The sequence below is a fragment of the Emydura macquarii genome, unplaced genomic scaffold, assembly GCF_026122565.2.
Source record: "Emydura macquarii macquarii isolate MOO-44397 ecotype Brisbane River unplaced genomic scaffold, CSIRO-AGI_Emac_v2 contig_2531, whole genome shotgun sequence".
Taxonomy (NCBI): Eukaryota; Metazoa; Chordata; order Testudines; family Chelidae; genus Emydura; species Emydura macquarii.
The window spans coordinates 8,146,657-8,164,616 of NW_027132668.1; the positions used below are offsets into that span (position 1 = coordinate 8,146,657).

Below are 17,960 nucleotides of genomic sequence, written 5' to 3' on the forward strand. Positions count from 1 at the left end.
TGGAAGCATAATATGAAAATTCCAATATAACATTTGCATTTGAGAAAAATACGACAGGAAAGAAAAAAAAAAAAACCTTGAAAAAGGGATATTATTTCAACCATAACTTCGTTTAATTTTTTCCCCAAGAAGTTTCCTTGGGTTTTTTAATTGTTTCAGAGTTGCTCAGTGACAGGAGTTCCCACAGATCTGGCAAGCTTGGCAGGGATGGATCCTATTCTTTACCAGACCACCCCCTACATTCACAGGATGCTTCCTCCCTCCCATTCTCTATACCAGATATTTTATCCCCTAGGTTTCTTTCCCTCTTCTGCTCCTCCTGCATTACAACCAACTCACTATGTGGTTTCCTGCCTTCCATTCCTCTACTTATGAGCACCTGGGCCATGCAGAACACACTAGGCTGTATTACAAACAGTTTGGAAAATATTACTGGGGCCTTGCATGCTCCATAAAGCATGCAGTGTCATAAAGACTATTATGCATGAGAAAAAGCTGTTAACATGATTGCAGTCCATGGTTCTGTTCCACTGCCTCCTAAAAAGCATAAGTAAAGGTGCAACTACTTGACACCACCACCACACACTGACAGTTTAGGTCAGTTTAATTGAAGATTAAAATAAACCAGAAAAAGCATTTGTAACATTTTTGAGAATGAAGGGATTAATTTTTGAACCTCAGTCTCAAAAATGTATTTGTGGTTTTAAGTTTGGGTAAACTGGACAAACAAACGTCAACCTTGGAATAAGATCTGAGAATGTGAAGTTTCAGGTGGTCAAATCTTGCTAAGAGGTGTGGGTAAAAATCAGACTTCTAATGGAAAGCTAGCTTCAATCATAGTTATGGAAGGATGCACACTTAACACAATGAGGCCAAGTCATTTTTGCCACAGAAAACAGTGTACAGGCATTTAAATTCTGAGCCACAAAAATTAATACAATATTGTGGGGCTGCATTTTCTTTTTCTTAAGAATTGGTAACAAGATTTTTTTTTCAGAGCATGACACCAGTGAATATATTTGAATAACAGTTCTTAAACGTTCTTAAAAAGTTCAGAAGCACACTGGGCTATAAAATGTCCAAACTGCTTTGAGGCACTGAGATTAAGAAACGATGAAGGGAATCTGGGATGGTTTGACATCTAGTGGGGAAGGATAAAATATATTTGTTACTAGAGAATGAGAATGAAAGGCTTCAGATCTATCACAGGGAGTGATGGCGCAGGGACACAAGAGGTCAGTAAGATTATTTGAGTGTGTGCTTCTAACAATTAGCCAGTGGCGTTAACACTCCACTTTTATTAGAGGGAAGGGATCAGAGATGAGAGAACACTTTTGTATTTTGGTGGAAATACATGTTTGTGCAGAAACAAGGGAACATTATACTACTACAAAGTTATTTCTTTTGTGGAAGATAGAAAGGAATTGGCTGGCAAGTGCTGTCAAATCATGGACCCATTTGGCCATTGTAACATAAAACCTTAACATTTTAAGTTTTTTAAAGGAACAGAATTTCATAATCTCAAAAAGGGACTTACAAAAAGCACAAAGAATTAGTGTCAGCCTTAACAGTAAAAGTCCTTTTCCATGAGGATTTATGTAGAGAACTTTTAATTTAAAAAATTACATTTTTATATCACATTATCTTCTACTTTTTGAAAATCCTGTGTTCTTCATCTTAGGAATTCCAAGGGATGAGGTCTGCTAGTTATCAGTTCCATATCCAAAATTGGAGAGACTTATTTAGGGAGAATACTCAGAACTGCCATGCCTGACACCAGCAAACAAAATTTTTATACTCTCAGCAGATGACAAAGCCTTGGGCTTCTGAAGTTGTTCTCATGTTGTGAGGTGGGAAACACCCACAAGTAGCCTTTCAGATATAACAGTGGAGTAGCCAGACAGCATTAAGGTTCACCAATAAACATCAAGGAAAGAATCCATTATCTCAGGAACTGTATATAATGAAGACTTCAGAGAGAGAGAGCATGTAGACAATGGATACTGCTTGACCAATGGGGATGGACCCCTGTCACAAGCATAGATCTTTCCAGCAAGCTGGAAGAAGCTATAAATGAAGAAAAATGACATCATTTGGCTTCACTCCCCCCACAACTCAAATACCCGGAAACATATCTGGAGGAAAAAACCTTTGAACTGGGGAGAGGGTCCTGGGCAGGAGCAGAGTTCCAGCCTGTGTATTAGGGATCTGTAACATGCTTGTACCATCTGTCAGGGAGAGACACTGCTTGATTCAAATCCTGTTTAGTTTGTAGAATTTAGACTATACATTTACTTTTGTTTCTTAAGGGACCAGCCCTGATTTTTATGCCTTCCACTTATCACTTAAAATCTATCTTTCTGTAGTTAATAAATGTGTTTATATTTTACCTAAAACAGCGTGCTTTGGCTGAAGTGCTTGGAAAAAATCACAGGTCAGTTTACACAGAGTAGTGTATGTCCTCTTCACATTGAGGGAGGGGTGGACTGGATAATGAATTTACAATGGCCAGGCTTCTGACCAGTACAAGACAGTACAGTTCTGGGGTGCAGTGCTAGGGAGCTGGAGGAGAGGAACTGGCTGGTGATTCACTATTGTTGGTTCATGAGTGGCTAGGGAAAGCATTCATGTAACTCAGTTGGGTGTGTCCCTGCTGGTGGATGTCTATATGAGTGCAGTACCTGCCAGAGATTTGTAGCTTGCTAACAGTATCACAGTGTGAGAGGCAACCCAAGCAAGCATTCATGCAATCTAGCTGGGTGTGGGACACCACATGCTGTTGTGCAAGTCACTTGCTGCTTGTCACTAGCACGGCATTGTGAGAGAGTCCAGGCTGGAGAGTTAAGGCTGCACCCCAGGGGAACCCGTCACATTGGCCAGTTTAGGATTCTTTGTTTCCCCCGCCCCATTTCACTTAAACAAAAACTCCAAAAGAATCAAAGTAACTGGATGATTACAGATTTTCCCACCAAAGGACCCTTCAATCTAAAAGAGTTTGTCATACTGCTACGCACTCAACTTCAGTTTGAATGGTGACTGTTCCTCCTGTCATCCAGGATCCAACAGGAGTGCTCCACCTGAACGGAACTGCGTTCAAATTACCAGAGTCTGCTACAAGAGACAGGGAAGTCCTCTTAGAGATTTTGCATCATGTAGCCACTAGGTATGGGAGATCTTGACATGATGAAGAATTATAATAAACCTGCCCAAAGTGAGATCTTTATCAGGAACAGATGAAACACTATTTTGGCATTGCTCTGATTCAAATCACTAGGAAGTAGAAGAACCTGCCATATTGGGCATATCTGAAATTATTGGAATACTTGAATTATTATTTTGACTTTCATAATTCTCTCAGAAACACTAGAAAACTCTCCCTCTGTTATCAGATGCTTAATCCCTGCATGAAAACACTGTGGAATTGTGGAATTACTGGGGTGAAATCAATTATCTCAACTAAGGCCACAGAAGGAGGTGAAGCACAGGTATTTTGTAGGGAAAACCTTAAGAACAGCCAAGTTTGGGTAGTTTAAATTTAGCCACTATTTGAGTTACTTTTAAAGCCAGAAGATAGGAAAGAAGTTGGACTATATACAGAATGTGTGTTTTATTAGGGGCACAGTAGGAACATCCCCAGCTTAGATAGGCCATGGTGTGCAAAAAAAAAAAAAAAAAAAAAAAAAAAAAAAAAAAGAAGAGCCTTCTACTGGAGGATTAAGATGATTATTACAATTAATAATATTTTATTAATATATTAATAATATTAATAGCCACAAGACAAACGGTCACAGAGCTCAAGGACAAGTCAGAATTAGAAACAATTATACACAAAAAAGTGGAACTTTAGACACCTAAGAATTATCACTTTACAAAAGCCCACACTGAGAATCTGTTTCATTTTGTAGCATAGTTTCCTTGTTAAGAAATTACAGCTGTCCAGAAGAAATTGTTGAACACCTTAAGAATACGCCAAGTCAGAACTCTAAAAAATACTATAAACCACGTTACCAAACTCATGAACTTAAGCTCTAGATGCAGGGCCTGGCTCTGATCTTGCAAAAGGAGATCCAGGAGTGATGGTAATTGAAGCGGATGCTTACATGACAGAGCAAGGAAATCCAAGAACCCCAACCTCCTCTTGTCTTGACTGGTTTGGTTTTCAACATTACTCGTAGGGTTAGAGGTATTGGAAAAAAGGCATAAAGAAGCTCCTGTTCCTAGTCCAAGAGAAAGTCCATCAAAGAGTCTGGATCTCTGGCTATGGAACAAAAGATAACATGTATCTCTCTCACCAGGAAAATTTAACTTAAGGTGTCCCCCATTTCCAAAATATTCAAACTACCACTTGAAAGATTGCTCATGCTGCCTGCGGTCATCTGCCTAGGAGAGAGTCTGCGAAGGAACCATGGTACCAAGCGTTGAGGTTTATCACACTGGTTTATGTTGGTGCCAAAGCCTAATAAATCTGTAATCTTTGTATCCTCTATTTTTTTTGGCTGTGTGCGTGACAGGCCATATGGCTTAGGTCTGTGTTGCCTCCTCCTTTCTTTGTCTTCAATGCATCCAAAGAGCCTCTAGTCTCTGAAGTAGATTTCTCCAACTTTTTTATCAGTAGTTTTTGGAGCCAATCTGCTGCTTCAAAACTATGAGCCCTTTTGAGTGGTCACTGCCAAGTTCACCCGCTGAGGACACAAGGTCTAACTCAGCAGGAAAGCTCAGGAATGAATAAGCACCATCCACACACACACTGTTTTTCTAGAGGGTTCCAGCTTGCCACTGAAGGTATTTTAACATCATAAAAGAGAACGTATACAGGCAATTAATAAAGATTGGTTTCTTGAGTTCCACTTACAGATTACAAAGTGAAAGGTACTCATGATTCTAGCAAAGTTCACTCTACACTCCATAGCATACAAAAAACTTGAGTTGATCTAGGAACCTGAGCAACCTCTAATACAAATAAGAACCTGCCAAAATGTGAATGATTAATCAAAATTATTCAAGTTTTAATTCAAGAAGGGAAAAGACAAGAGAGTTAGAAAAGTAGTAAAAAATAAAGCTCAGCAACAGGAAGACTTAACTAAAATTGTTAAATGCACCTCTGATTTCATTTGCCAATGCACTGGCAAAAGGACTTTCCCTTTTAGTAACTTTTTCCTTTTGTTTGTGCTTATGTTGATCAAAATTTCAGTTAGTGTACTACAAACTACTAATTTTTCTCTGTTCTTTTTTATTTGGGCTGAATTATATTTGAAGTGAATACATTTAGATTTATGATATAGTCATGAGGTTGCAAAATTAAGGAACTAACTCTTTAATACAAACACACAGTCATTATATATATATATAAAGGCAAGGAGTGAATTGTGAAATGTAAGGAATATTAAAAGTATGTAAAGCACATTGGTCACAGACCTCTTATGCCAAGAAAGTTGAAGAAGTCTGCTATTAGGAGACAAAGAAATAATAATGTCTGTTTTCACCAAACAGTTAAGGAACAATAAAAATGCATAGAATTAAATGTGCTTATGTTTACAAGAAACAAAACAGTGAATTACATTTATATTTAAAATGGTGGCAAGAGTAATTTTTCGACAGTGAGGATTTAAGAATACCTGACTGGCACTAGAACTACAGCTGCTTATTTGAAAGGGTAAAGATGAAATGACCCAAACAAAGTGTGTCATCAGGATAAATGGACTTGAAAATAAATAGACTAGTGAAGAGGTGAAAACACCAAATGGACGTGTCACTAGGAACTCTGCCAAGAGCTGTCTATGGCAAAACAGCAGGCAGCAGAAAAAAACAATTATTACAAACATATGCCCATCAGTTGTTTCAAACTACTGGAATTCTGAAAATTAAACAAGATAGCCAAGTTGTTTTGCTTATGAGAATTTATGGACATTGGGTTCTGAAAATAACCCCCAAAATATCAGAGGTGCAGCTACAAATGTAGAAATTCAAAGGAGAGGCTTTGTGGTGCTGAAAGGGTACAAAGCAAGGATTGTATTCTGATAGGGCTGTATCTTCTTTGCAAGGAGTGGAACTAATTCATGGATTGCACATCAAAACTGGATTAAAAGGGACTATCTTGCTCATCATTTTTGCTTTCTGAGAAAGAAATAAGAACAGAAGAAAAACCATGAGGGAAAGGCTAGAAGTTAAGGAGATAATGAAAGGACCATGGAGGGTGGACAGATAAACCAGCACAGGGAATGAATAGGGGAGAGCCTAGCCAAGCAAGGATGAGGAAGGAACTGATGTAGCTTTTTACAATATTTTATTCAGATTAATCAGTTGCAAAATATTCTTCTAGAATTTTAATTTCCATGTTGATGTAGTGAATATTGTAATCTTGAGTGCACTACATTTTTGTCTAATTTGTTTTGCAAGGGAGGGAAATTAAGCCTGATCCCTAAAAACACTCACTGTTAGTTGTTACTTACTCTTAATTTTCGGCTTTGCTTTCTAACCAGTTTGCCATGCTGAATGAAATGAACAGGGCATTGGTTCATTGCATTGTCTGCTTTATGTCGAAGCCAATCTTCATAGCCCTAGAAAACAGTGAAGTGGAATGGAATAAAGTTAAGGAAATGCAGCTATCCACACTTTACACTGAAGTTGTAGATCATGGCTTTCTTACAAAAACAGTACAAGAATTTATCATTATAAGGTGAAATAATAATAAAGTAAATAATAAAATGTAAAGCTGATCACTAAAATCATTAACAGTTTATTATTCAGCAAATCAGATGTGCTTAAATAACGTAAGTGAGGGTAATCAGATGATGTGAGTAGGGGTTGTGAAAAGATGCAGACTGCCACTTCTTGGTCTTTGGTGAATAATGGGTAAACTCCAGCTCAACTTCTACCACTCCTTGTCCAAGTGCTCTGAGGGGTGTCTATAAGGGTGGCTGCTTAAGAGACAAAGTGTGCAGAATGCATTTGGGAAGGTTGGGCTCAACATTAAGAGATTACAGGCCAGGAATGAATCACAAACTGGGGACTTTCTCTGTTTGTTTTCTGATTTCACTGAACTATTATTTTGTGTACACAGTACACCAATCCTCCAGAATAAGTTTTGAGAAAGTGACCATGCTGACACTTATTTTGGTTGCTGAACTAGTCCACCAATTTATAAGGTTACATTAGTTTCATACATTAGAGGAACAAATATAAATATGATTGAAGATCTCAGCAATACAATGATAATTCCGCTTTCAAGTTTTTATAACTATGTTATAAAATTAAAAAATTAGTTTGATTATTTTAGGGTTTTTTTTTAAATGAATGGATACTTTTTGGGGGTGGGGCAAGTTCCTCCTACTTCCCATCTTCCTCAAATCTCTCTTACATTAATTCCATGAAAGCCCCTAATGTGCACATAAAGACCAAATGATTGAAATTACATTTAAACACAGAGCAGACCTAAACAGCAATTTTACTTTAAATTCCCTGGAAATTCCAAGACATGAGGCAATAGATGCCATATATCCGAGGGCAGAATTCAGCACATTGCTTATGATTAATGACAAATGGAAGATGCAACAACAGCTGCTAACAATATCACTGACGGTTCACCCCACGGATTTTCCATGCTTTTTTTTTAATGAAAAAGGGTAACTTTAAGCTTATAAAGGATTTTCTATGGCTGGATTTATTTTTTGATTTCTAGAGATGAACTCATGACGTGTCTGGGAGCAAACACACAAATGAAAAAGCAATTTGACATGTCAACCAAATATGAAAAGATAACTCCAAAATCCAACTGAAGACACAAAAATACCCCACCAATAGGAGGAATCAAAACACTGCTGTTTGTAATTTTTATAACAACTAATGAATGAGAAAAGCGCAAGTAAACAGATGACGTTTACACTATGCCACTGAAGGTCAGACTCCACTGGCTCTGTTGGACCAGCAGGAAAAGCAAATTCCAGAGTCTATGGCCATCAATTTAAGACATCATGCCCTAGTCCTCAAAAATTCCAATCAGCTGATTTCAGTTGTTGTGATAAAGAAATAGGTGATTCCCCAGACAGCTAGAACCTAAAGAACACTGGGTTTAAAGGCTGGGATTTTCAAATCTCATTGGAATTCAATGGGAATTTTGCTTGTAGCTCCCTGCCTAACAGATCAATATATCCACTCTGAATTGCACCCAGAAATGAATAGGGAACCAGTGCAGTCTTTGGAGTACTATGTAACATGCTCCCCATAGCTAACACTGTTATACAAGTAGGCCACCAAAGTCTGTCGCTTGTGAGGGTAGTCACAAAGGGCTACAAGTGTAGTCCTATGTGGAGCACATTGTAATAATCCAGTCTTTGTTTGATTCTTGTAAACCACAACAACAACAGATTGTTAAAAACAATCCCCAAAACCTTAGAGTGGGAAAGCTACCCGTAAAAAGCTAGCTATTGTGTTTCTCACAACCACCTTGCGTCAGCAAATACTGAATTTGACTGCAAAGTATAGTCAGTCATGCAGTGTGAAGGAATGAAAATACTGCTGTTTGTAATTTCTATTACAACCAATGAATGAGAAATTTGCAGAATGAGTATCCTCTGTATTCATCACTGCCACATGAAGTGAAACAACCACAGTGGTAGCCAGTTATCCCAGTACAACACAATGGAAATTACTTTGTTTCTAGGGACCATCACCATTACCATCACATCAGTACGGGGGCAAGCCCAAATAGAGGCATGGAATATTGAAATAAAGAGGCTGCACTGCATGCCAAAAAGTTTTAAACTTAAGTCTGACATATTAATATCTCAATGTCCTATATTCTCCTTAACCTCTTTCTCTGAGCATAGAATAATTTTGTTTGATTAAGTTATGAAAGATCTTAACTGGCTAATGTCTACACAAATAGTGTGGACTCCTGGCAGTGCCCAGATACCATCACATAATTTTTAGCAGTAAAGTGTTAATATAGAGTCTCAAACAATTGTACCCTCTGTTTTATCAATTTAGAGGGAACAGATTGGCCCAAAAAATTAAAGATGTTAACATGATCCTATCATTGTCCATTATTAAACAGTGTTAAACAAGGTTTGGTAGGCAGAGACCTTAGCCTGCTTAGTACCATGGCAAACACATTAAATTTTTTAACTCTTTATTAATGATGCAGAAAAGAAGGAAACAGTTAAAGCATTTGAAATGTAAAGTATTAAGTAGGGTTTTCATTTTAACACAATTCTAGTTCCCTTTCCCTTTTGTTGGAGAGAGTTTTAAGAAAGACAGCCCACCATGATGCACCATCCCCATCTGACAGTCTCTTAGAAGTATTAAAGAGGATAACAACAGTCCTTTTTGGGGAAAAGATGTTAGTTGAGATGGTCTGGAGCTGTTGGTAGTGGTGCTAAAGTCTGATTCTGTTTCTTAGAAGACAAAAAACCCACACACACTCAAAAGGGGACAGAAAAGAACAATAAAGACAGAAAATGCAGGCTTCTGTCTCTTGTGTTGATTCTTACTTTCACCTCACTGCTGAAAAAACAAAAGCATGACATATGGTCTTATTAGGTATTCCAAGACCTGGCAAACTTTTACCACCATTGAGCTGTTTAGGGCGTTGCTTTTAGCTGCCTCTTTCTGATCATAGGGTTATAGCAGTGTTCTAAAATACACAGTCTTGGCCGGCTAACCCAGACTCTTATTAGACAGAAGGAAAGAGGAGGGACCGGAAAGAGAAGAAATAAGGTGGGGAAGGAAGAGAATACAATGTGGGGAGAGATGGAAGACAAAGTGTCACATCCCAGGTGATGGCTGGTATTTAACCAGAGTCAATGGTGGTGGTGATGTCATCTAGGTCCCTCTCTCTGGCCTGATCTGGTCAGGACATTCCTCAGGATCAAGATGAAGGCCCAACAGCGTTACAGTGGATCCTGCAGTCCCAGGAAATAGAGGCGGTGGCAGCCATGATAGTAAAGCTCACTCCTTTCCTGTTCTTCTGTCTCTGTGGTTGTCGGCAGCCCCAAGTCTTTTGGAGGACCCCGAAAGGTAGTGATGGATGGAATAGCTCTTTCCCTCACTATTTTATCCATCAATTAGGCCTAATTTCCTACATGCCAATTCTGGTTAAATTGATTCCTGATCCTACATTTTTCTTGTTTACCAGACATGATCTTAACACAGTCCTTGAATTATATCACTAGGCCTTTTTGTTTGGACTAATTCAGTCAGTCTCCCTTTTCCACCTTTCCCCAGCACCATGCGTTGTTCTAGATTATTGTGACTTTATGAACTGTCACTCACTTTTCACAGTTGAGCTCACAGTTAGGGTAAATTTGTAGGCCCAATTATCACAACACCTCTTCCCTCTCTATATTGTGTGAATGAACTGCTGGGGTCCTGACCAACAGCAGAATGCAGACTGGCGTCTGAAAGGGAACAGGCTGAGCCAGTGTAACTGAAGATATGAAATTCTTACAGAGATAAGTCATAGAATATAGCATATGTTCTAGATAGGAGATACAAAGAAGGAACAACCATCAGTCTAGATTATGGTAACAGAGTCATAGGAAGAAGTAGAAGTGTCACTATGAAGCCAATTATTAGTTGCTATTACTTTAGGCCTCAATCCTACAAGAGGATAACTCTAGAGTTAGCATTGATCTTCGTGCTCAGTAGGGTCCCCTACTGATTTTACTAGGATTCTACCCAGGTGTAACAATCCATTCTAAGAGACACCATTGAAGAACTGGGATCACAGAGTGATAAACTGCCATCATCTGCTCTCTATGGTAATACAAACGTAAAATCTACAAAAGAGAAAGAACAGGCCGAGACAATTCCATACTCTTATAATGTTATTTTACTTAGATTAGGGCAACCTTTATTAGGATCTTCCAATATCATTGATATGACAAGTATTGACTTACTTTCATTTAATTTTAATTTTATAGATAAATTTTGAAATAAATTTGAAGCATTATATAGTATACACAATTTTTAATATCCATTAAGTCTCATCATAAACTGTTAATAGTTTCAGTAATGTGATTCAAATACCTGAAAGTCCATCTTGTGGATACGGTTATGTTTAATAGACAACTGTATAAACTATTCTTTGGAGCACAGTTACACGAAGTACAAAACAATATTACAAAATAATTTTGAAAATTCTGTTGAATAAATGAAACCAGCATAAATTAAGAACCAATAAAATTCTACTTAAAACAGAGGCAAATAAAAAGTAAAGCCCTCAAAAGTAAAGAAAAGATCACCCTTCCCTTGAATCCCTTAGGAAAAAAAAACAAAACAAAAGTAACACACAGGCAGTTAATAAATAATAATAATAAAAAAAGGAAAAATAAAACAAATGTAACATTTTCATACAATCTTCAGTTTTACTTCTCCCCCCACCCCCAAGAAGCTCTCACCTGTTTGATAGCTGTTACAGTGATGACAAAGAAAAGTGGAAGTCCACTTGTTACTGGGCTGGTTGGTGTATCAATAATTAACTGCAACAACAAAGAATAATCATACTATTTCCTGAATATTGTTCTGTGAATTTAATGCAATCGTTTTCCAAGCATGAAATTTATATTGGCTTTTTAGCCCACAGTGCAATCATACACCAAGCAGCTTGTTATTAAAAAAGCAAAGTAAATGCATTAAGAAATCAAGGTAATTTCTATTGAAAATACTATTCTCTGACACCATCTGTAACTATAAATACATATAAGCCCATTCACCAATTCAAGATCATGCATTCAGTCAAAATGCAGGTTACTTACTGTAACTGGAGGTTCTTCAAGATATGTGGTCCCTATCTGTATTTCACATGAGTACACATGTGCACCATGTGCCCAAGTCTGGAAATTCTTCAAAGCACTGTCAGCTGACCTGTATGCGCAATAGCTCCCCCTTATGCTCCCAACCAAGGAATAAAAGGCAGTGTGAGTCAACTGGTAGAACCTCCAGTTACAGTAAGTGACCTCAATTTCTTCTTTGAGCGATGGTCCCTAACTATATTCCACACATGGGTGACTGGCAGGAAGTGTTCAGACTGGAGAAGGGTGCGAGGAAGGTGGCAGCAGAATTGCTTGTAGTGCTGCCCTTCCTCCAACTGCATCTGCAATCGCTACTTGGTCTACAGCATAGTGTGTTGCAAACATGTGAACAGAACTCGAAGCTGCTGCTAGGCAAATGTCCTGCAGTAGAATGTCAGATACAAGCTGCCTCCCTGGCATCCCTGTTTGCATGGAGTGATCTGCAATACCCCCAAGGAGGGGGAATTTTTGCTATTCTGTAGCACTCTAAGAAGCATTCCAAAACTCCTTTAGAAAACCTCTGGCAGGATATGGTTTGCCCATGCAATCTTTCTGCTATGGCAATAAAGAGCCTCAGAGATTTTCTAATGGGTTTGGTTCTTTGCAGGCAGAATGCCAGGTTTGGTTCTTTGCAGGCAAAAGACACCTGACATTTGAGGAAGTGAAGTCTCTTGTCTTCAGAAGAAGCATGGGGTTTTGGGAAAAATATAAGTAACAGTATTGTCTGATTGATATGGAAATCAAACAAATAACCTTGGGGAAGAAATCTGTGGTGTAACCTAAGGGAAACCTTCTTTTTGTGAAATATTGTATAGGGAGGATCTTCCATAATGACGCTTGGCTCACTGACCCTTCTGGCTGAAGTGATGGTCACTAAGAATGCCAGTTTCATGGACAGAGGGATCATGGCATAACTTGCCATAGGTTTGAAAGGTGGACCTTTAAGTGTTGACAGGACAAGGTTAAGGTTCCCTTGAGCTGTAGGTTTAATGACTGGAGGAAAGATCCTGATCAAACCCTTCATAAATCGTACAGTCACTGGTTGAGTAAACACAGAACATCCTGCTACCGTAGCAAGGAAGGCACTACATGGCTGCTAGGTATACCCAAAGTGAACTAAGGACTAGACCTGCAGTCTTTAAGGAGAGAAGATGAGTAAAATAACTGGAATGCTCACAATGCTAGCGAAAGTGGTGGAGGCGTACCCAGGCTGAAAAACATCTCCATTTAGCTAGGAAACAAACTCGAGTAGAATCCTTTTTACTTTTGGTTAAGGATTTCCTGAACAAGGGCAGAACATGAATGTTCTAATGCCCATCCAAACATCAGGCCGTGAGGTGGAGTGATCCCAGGTTGGGGTGCTTGATTTTGTTAGGAGATCCGGAAATGGGAGGATCCTGATAGGCGGTGTCTGGACATTGTTATAAGCTCCGTGAACCAGAATGGTCTGGGCCAGTTCAGTGCTAAAAGGATTATGGTGGTTCTGTCACAATGGATCTTTCCTACAAGTTGCGATAGTAGGGGGATGGGAGAAAAGGTATACTTGAGGTTGTCCATCCAGGAGACTGTCACCCTGGGAATCGTGACCTGTTGCTCCTGTGGAACAATACAGGGGAAGTTTTCTGTTCATGTGGGACACAAAGAGGTCTCAAAGCACAGTACCCCTTTGCCTAAATATCTTGGTAAGGACTGTGTTGTGGATCTCCTATTTGTAGTCTGGAGAGAAGCTTCTGCCTAGTTTGTCTGGCAGGGAGTTATGAACACCTGGGTGGTATATGGCCTATATCATAATGTGGTTTCTGATACACCATTTCCAAAGTCTGACTGTTTCCAGCCAGAGGGATGAGATCTTGCTCCTCTGTTTACATACACACCACCGTGATTACACTGTCCAACATTATCTGTACATGGAGCGAGCATGAGGGGAAGGAAGGCCTTGCACGCCAGGCAGACCGCTCTCAGTTCCAATAAATTTACATGCAGCCTGGCCTCTCGTGGAGTTCAGGGACCCTGAGCAGTGTGGTAGTCCAGGTGAATGCCCTCTCAAGTGTCTGTCACAATGGTGGCTCTTGGTACAAGAGGTCTGAAAGAAGTTCTCACCATGACTGTTTGGGAACACTCACCTTGGAGTTGATGCGGCACCTGGTAGGCCAGTAAGTCAAGTGGAGCCAATGAGTCTGGACCTACACTCGTAGATGGAAACGGTGAGCATCTGGAGGTGAGGGAAAGGGGACTATTCTATACTAACCATAGACTATATGAATTATAACTGCTTAAGCAAAGATAGACAAAGTATTTTATATTACAGTTGATACATGGAGTGAAGGAGGACACAATTCTGACTCTGGCTATGTGGTGGTAAGAAGGAACTAGAGAGGTGTCAACCTGCACTGCCTTTTGTGCCCTTGGTTGGACGCATGAGGGGAGCTACTGAGCATGCATCAATGGACACTGCTGTGAAGAATTTCTGTATTCAGGCACACATGTACTCAGGAGTGGAATACACATATGGACCATCACTTGAAGAACAACAAGTTTTTGCAAGATTGCAACAACAATCCATCCTGAACAAGTTAGATATCTGGAAATGTCTGAACCCTTATTTTCTGCTTTGAACCCTTCGCATCCTATCAGACACACCTAAGAAAAATTATTTTGTGGAAAGAAAATTAGAGCACTTTCTGTTGGAAAAAAAACCCCCTTGAACTGTCTGGTTAAGGTCTCTTCAATTAAAAAAAAATCATATAGCGTGGGCTTCCAATATTCTTTTTATGTTTTGTTCTGCACCTTCAAATCTATCACTCTATCCATACGGATTCTCTCTCTCTTTGGTGTTTTTTGGGGGAGGATGTTAAGAGGAATATGTGTAGATTAGGAATGAGGCATTCCCAATGCTGTGTGACTTTGACCAAGTCAATTGATATTTTCTTCGATTTTCCATCTCTAAAATGGGAAGAACAGTTACATACCTGCTTTATAGAAGCGCTGCGATGATTAGTTAATGGTTGCACAATACTTTGAACATATATAATATCATTTAAGTATTAGATATAAGTGTCTGCTAAATGTGTGAATGCTCTTTCAAATGGTACCCTTTGAAAATACCATAGAAAAATCATTTAAAAGATTAGTAGGGACCTAATGGAATGAATCCTTGTTTTAATAGGGTAAGTTAATGCTATATCTTTTAGAAATATCTAAGTCTGTCCACTTAGTCAAGGTAGTTAATTACAGTAAATGCTTGCTACTGTGAAGATGGTCAGGAACTTAGGAGGAAGTGATCATGAACTGATAGAATTCAACATCCCAAGGAAAGGAGGACATGAACAGCAAAACAAGAACAGTGGACTTCAGAAAGGCAGATTTCAACCAAATCAGAGAAATTGTACGCAAGGTCCCATGGAAGGGCCAATTAGGAAGAAAAGGAGTCAAAGAGGGCTGGCAGTTGCTAACAAATGTAATATTAGAGGCTCAACATCAAGCTATTCTGACACAAAGGAAAGATAAGAAGAGCCACAAGAGGCCAATGTGGCTACACAAAGAGCTTTTTAAGCTATCAAAAAACCAAAAGTGATACATACAGGGAATGGAAGGAAGGGCATGTCTCCAAGGAAGTATATATGGGAATAGCGTGAGTGTGTAGGGACAAAATCAGGAAAGCCAAGGAAAAGAATGATTTACAGCTGGCAAGGAAAGTTAGAGACAACAAGAAGGAGTTCTTCAATATATCAATTAAAAAAGAATGATGTGGGTCTGCTGCTCAATGGAGGTGAGCTGGTAACGGAAGATGAGCTGTTAACGGCAGAGCTGCTCAATGCCTATTTTGCTTCGGTCTTCTCACAAAAAATAACATATGACCAGATGATTAGTGAAGTTACCATAGACAATGAAGTGGAAGGGATGAATATTGGGATAAGTAAAGAACACGTCAGACAACTTCTGACCAATTTTAATTAATTCAAATCAGCAGGGCCCAATGCTATTCACCCCAGGGTGCTGAAGGAATTAGCTGAAGAAATCTCAGAGCCACTTGCAATAATATTTGCAAATTCATGGATGACGGGAGAGGTCCCAGAAGACTGGAAAAGGGCTAACGTAGCGCCCATTTTTAAAAAGGGAGAAAAGAAGGAGCCAGGGAACTATAGACCAGTCAGCCTGACTTCGATAACTGGGAAGCTACTAACTAGAGCAATGTATAAAACATTCAATTTTCGAATAACTGCTAGAATGGATTTACTAAGAACAAATAATGGCAAACCAAACTGATTTCTTTCTTTTACAGGGTAACTGATTTAGTGGATAGGGGGAATGTGGTGGACATAATATACCTGGACTTCAGCAAGGCTTTTGACACAGTCCCACAGGATATTCTGATAAGTAAACAGGAAAAATGTGGGCTCAGGAGAACTACCATTAAGTGAACACTCAATTGGTTAAACAATCACAAAGCAAGAGTAACTATTAATGGAATGATATCAGTTTGGAGGGAGGTCTCAAGTGGGGTTCCAAAGGGATCTGTTCTGGATCTGGTGTTGTTTAACATCTTTATTAATGAGCTGGATGTAGGAATAGAGAGCATACTGATTATTTGCAGATGACACAAAGCTAGGGGGGATTGCCAACACTTTGGAGGATAGAGCTAAAATTCAGAGGGACCTCGATTAATTGGAGAATTGAGCTATAGACAACAAAATGAAATTCAACAAAGACAAATGTAAGATGCTACACTTAGAGGCAAAAACCAAATAGAGAATGGGGGATAACTGGCTTGGTAGCAGCATGCTGAGAAGGATTTGGGAGTTGTGGTGGAACACAACCTCAATATGAGTCAGGAATGCAATGCTGTTGCAAAAAAAGCAAATGCGAGTTTAGGTTGCATTAGCAGAGCACAGCATGCAAGTCACAGAGATAATAATACCGCTCTACTTGGTGCTGATTAGGTCTCAGCTGGAGTATTGTGTCCAATTTTGATCACTGATGTATAGAAAGGATATAGAGAAACTGGGGAAAGAACCCAGAGACAAGCAACAAAAGATGATCAAAGGGATGGAATGCAAGCCATATGAGCAAAGGCTGAAGGAACTGGGTATGTTTAGTTTGGGAAAGAGGAGATTAAGGGGGGGACATGATAGTGGTCTTCAAATACTTGAAACGCTGCCATGAAAAAAGATGGAGAAAAGTTGTTCTCTCTTGCCACAGAGGGCAGGACAAAAGACAATGGATTCAAACTACAGCACAGCAGATTTAGATTAAATCTCAGAAAAAATTTAGTAGGACAATGGAACAGACTGCCTAGGGAGGTCATGAAAGCTTCTTCACTGGAGGTTTTCAAAAGGAAGCTGGATAGCCATCTGGATGGTTTAGACACAACAAATCATGCATCTTGCCAGGGGGTTAGACTAGATGATCCTTGCTGTTCCTTCTAATCTTATGATCCTATAAATTTTCTTCAAACAGAATACCTGTTTGTACTTTGGAAGAATTTTTAAGTGCTATATAAATACTTATTTAATCAAGTGTTAAAACATGTGGGTTGGAGTGCTTACTTCTCTCTCAAGTCCTCAAGGAGTAAAGGCTAGAGAAACTGGAAATAAGAGGGCAGCTGCTTTAAAGACAAAATGCTCTAGTAATTGTTAGCTGCAAGGTGGCACTGAAAGGTCTTTCTTCATAAGCCCTTATGACACTGCTGACTTATCCTAAGAAAAAAATGCAAAAATACTGAACTATAACTACTGGAATTTGATGGTAAAGAGGCAGACTGGGGTTCCAGTGCAATGAGAAAAAAAAATCCAAAAATGTTCAAAGAATCTGCATAACTATTGCTTGCTACTGTCTAGACAAGCAAAGAAGTAGAAAGGGTCTTTCATTCCAAACCAGTGGATTTTTATTATATTTAGTGTATTTCAGTGCTCATGCAAGGTGTAGAATTAAGGGACCTAAAAAGTGACAACCTATAATTACTCAAACATGTCAGCATACACAGTGAAAGTGAATGCTTACCCACTCTACCCTGTCAGTGTGCCTTGATCCTGATCTGGAGGGACTACCTTTTGCTGATGGAGGATTATTCAGTCTCCATACACATTTAGACTATGTCATTTATGCTGAGTATTATCAACATGGATGCCAGTTAGTGCCAATTATCATGGTGGGTTTAGTGAGATGACACCT

The 17,960-nt window shown here is 39.1% G+C and overlaps 1 protein-coding gene across 2 annotated transcripts in view; it reads right to left on the bottom strand.

Moving 5' to 3' along the window:
- The window catches only part of ATP11A (ATPase phospholipid transporting 11A), a 231,571-nt gene that overhangs the window by 78,701 nt on the left and 134,910 nt on the right, over positions 1 to 17,960 (bottom strand). For both annotated transcript variants that reach the window (XM_067563678.1, XM_067563679.1), the window contains exons 4-5: positions 11,397 to 11,477; positions 6,450 to 6,557 (exon numbers count right to left, since the gene is read on the bottom strand). In XM_067563678.1, coding sequence (XP_067419779.1) covers positions 6,450 to 6,557; positions 11,397 to 11,477 — 189 coding nt within the window. The remainder of the gene's footprint in view (positions 1 to 6,449; positions 6,558 to 11,396; positions 11,478 to 17,960) is intronic.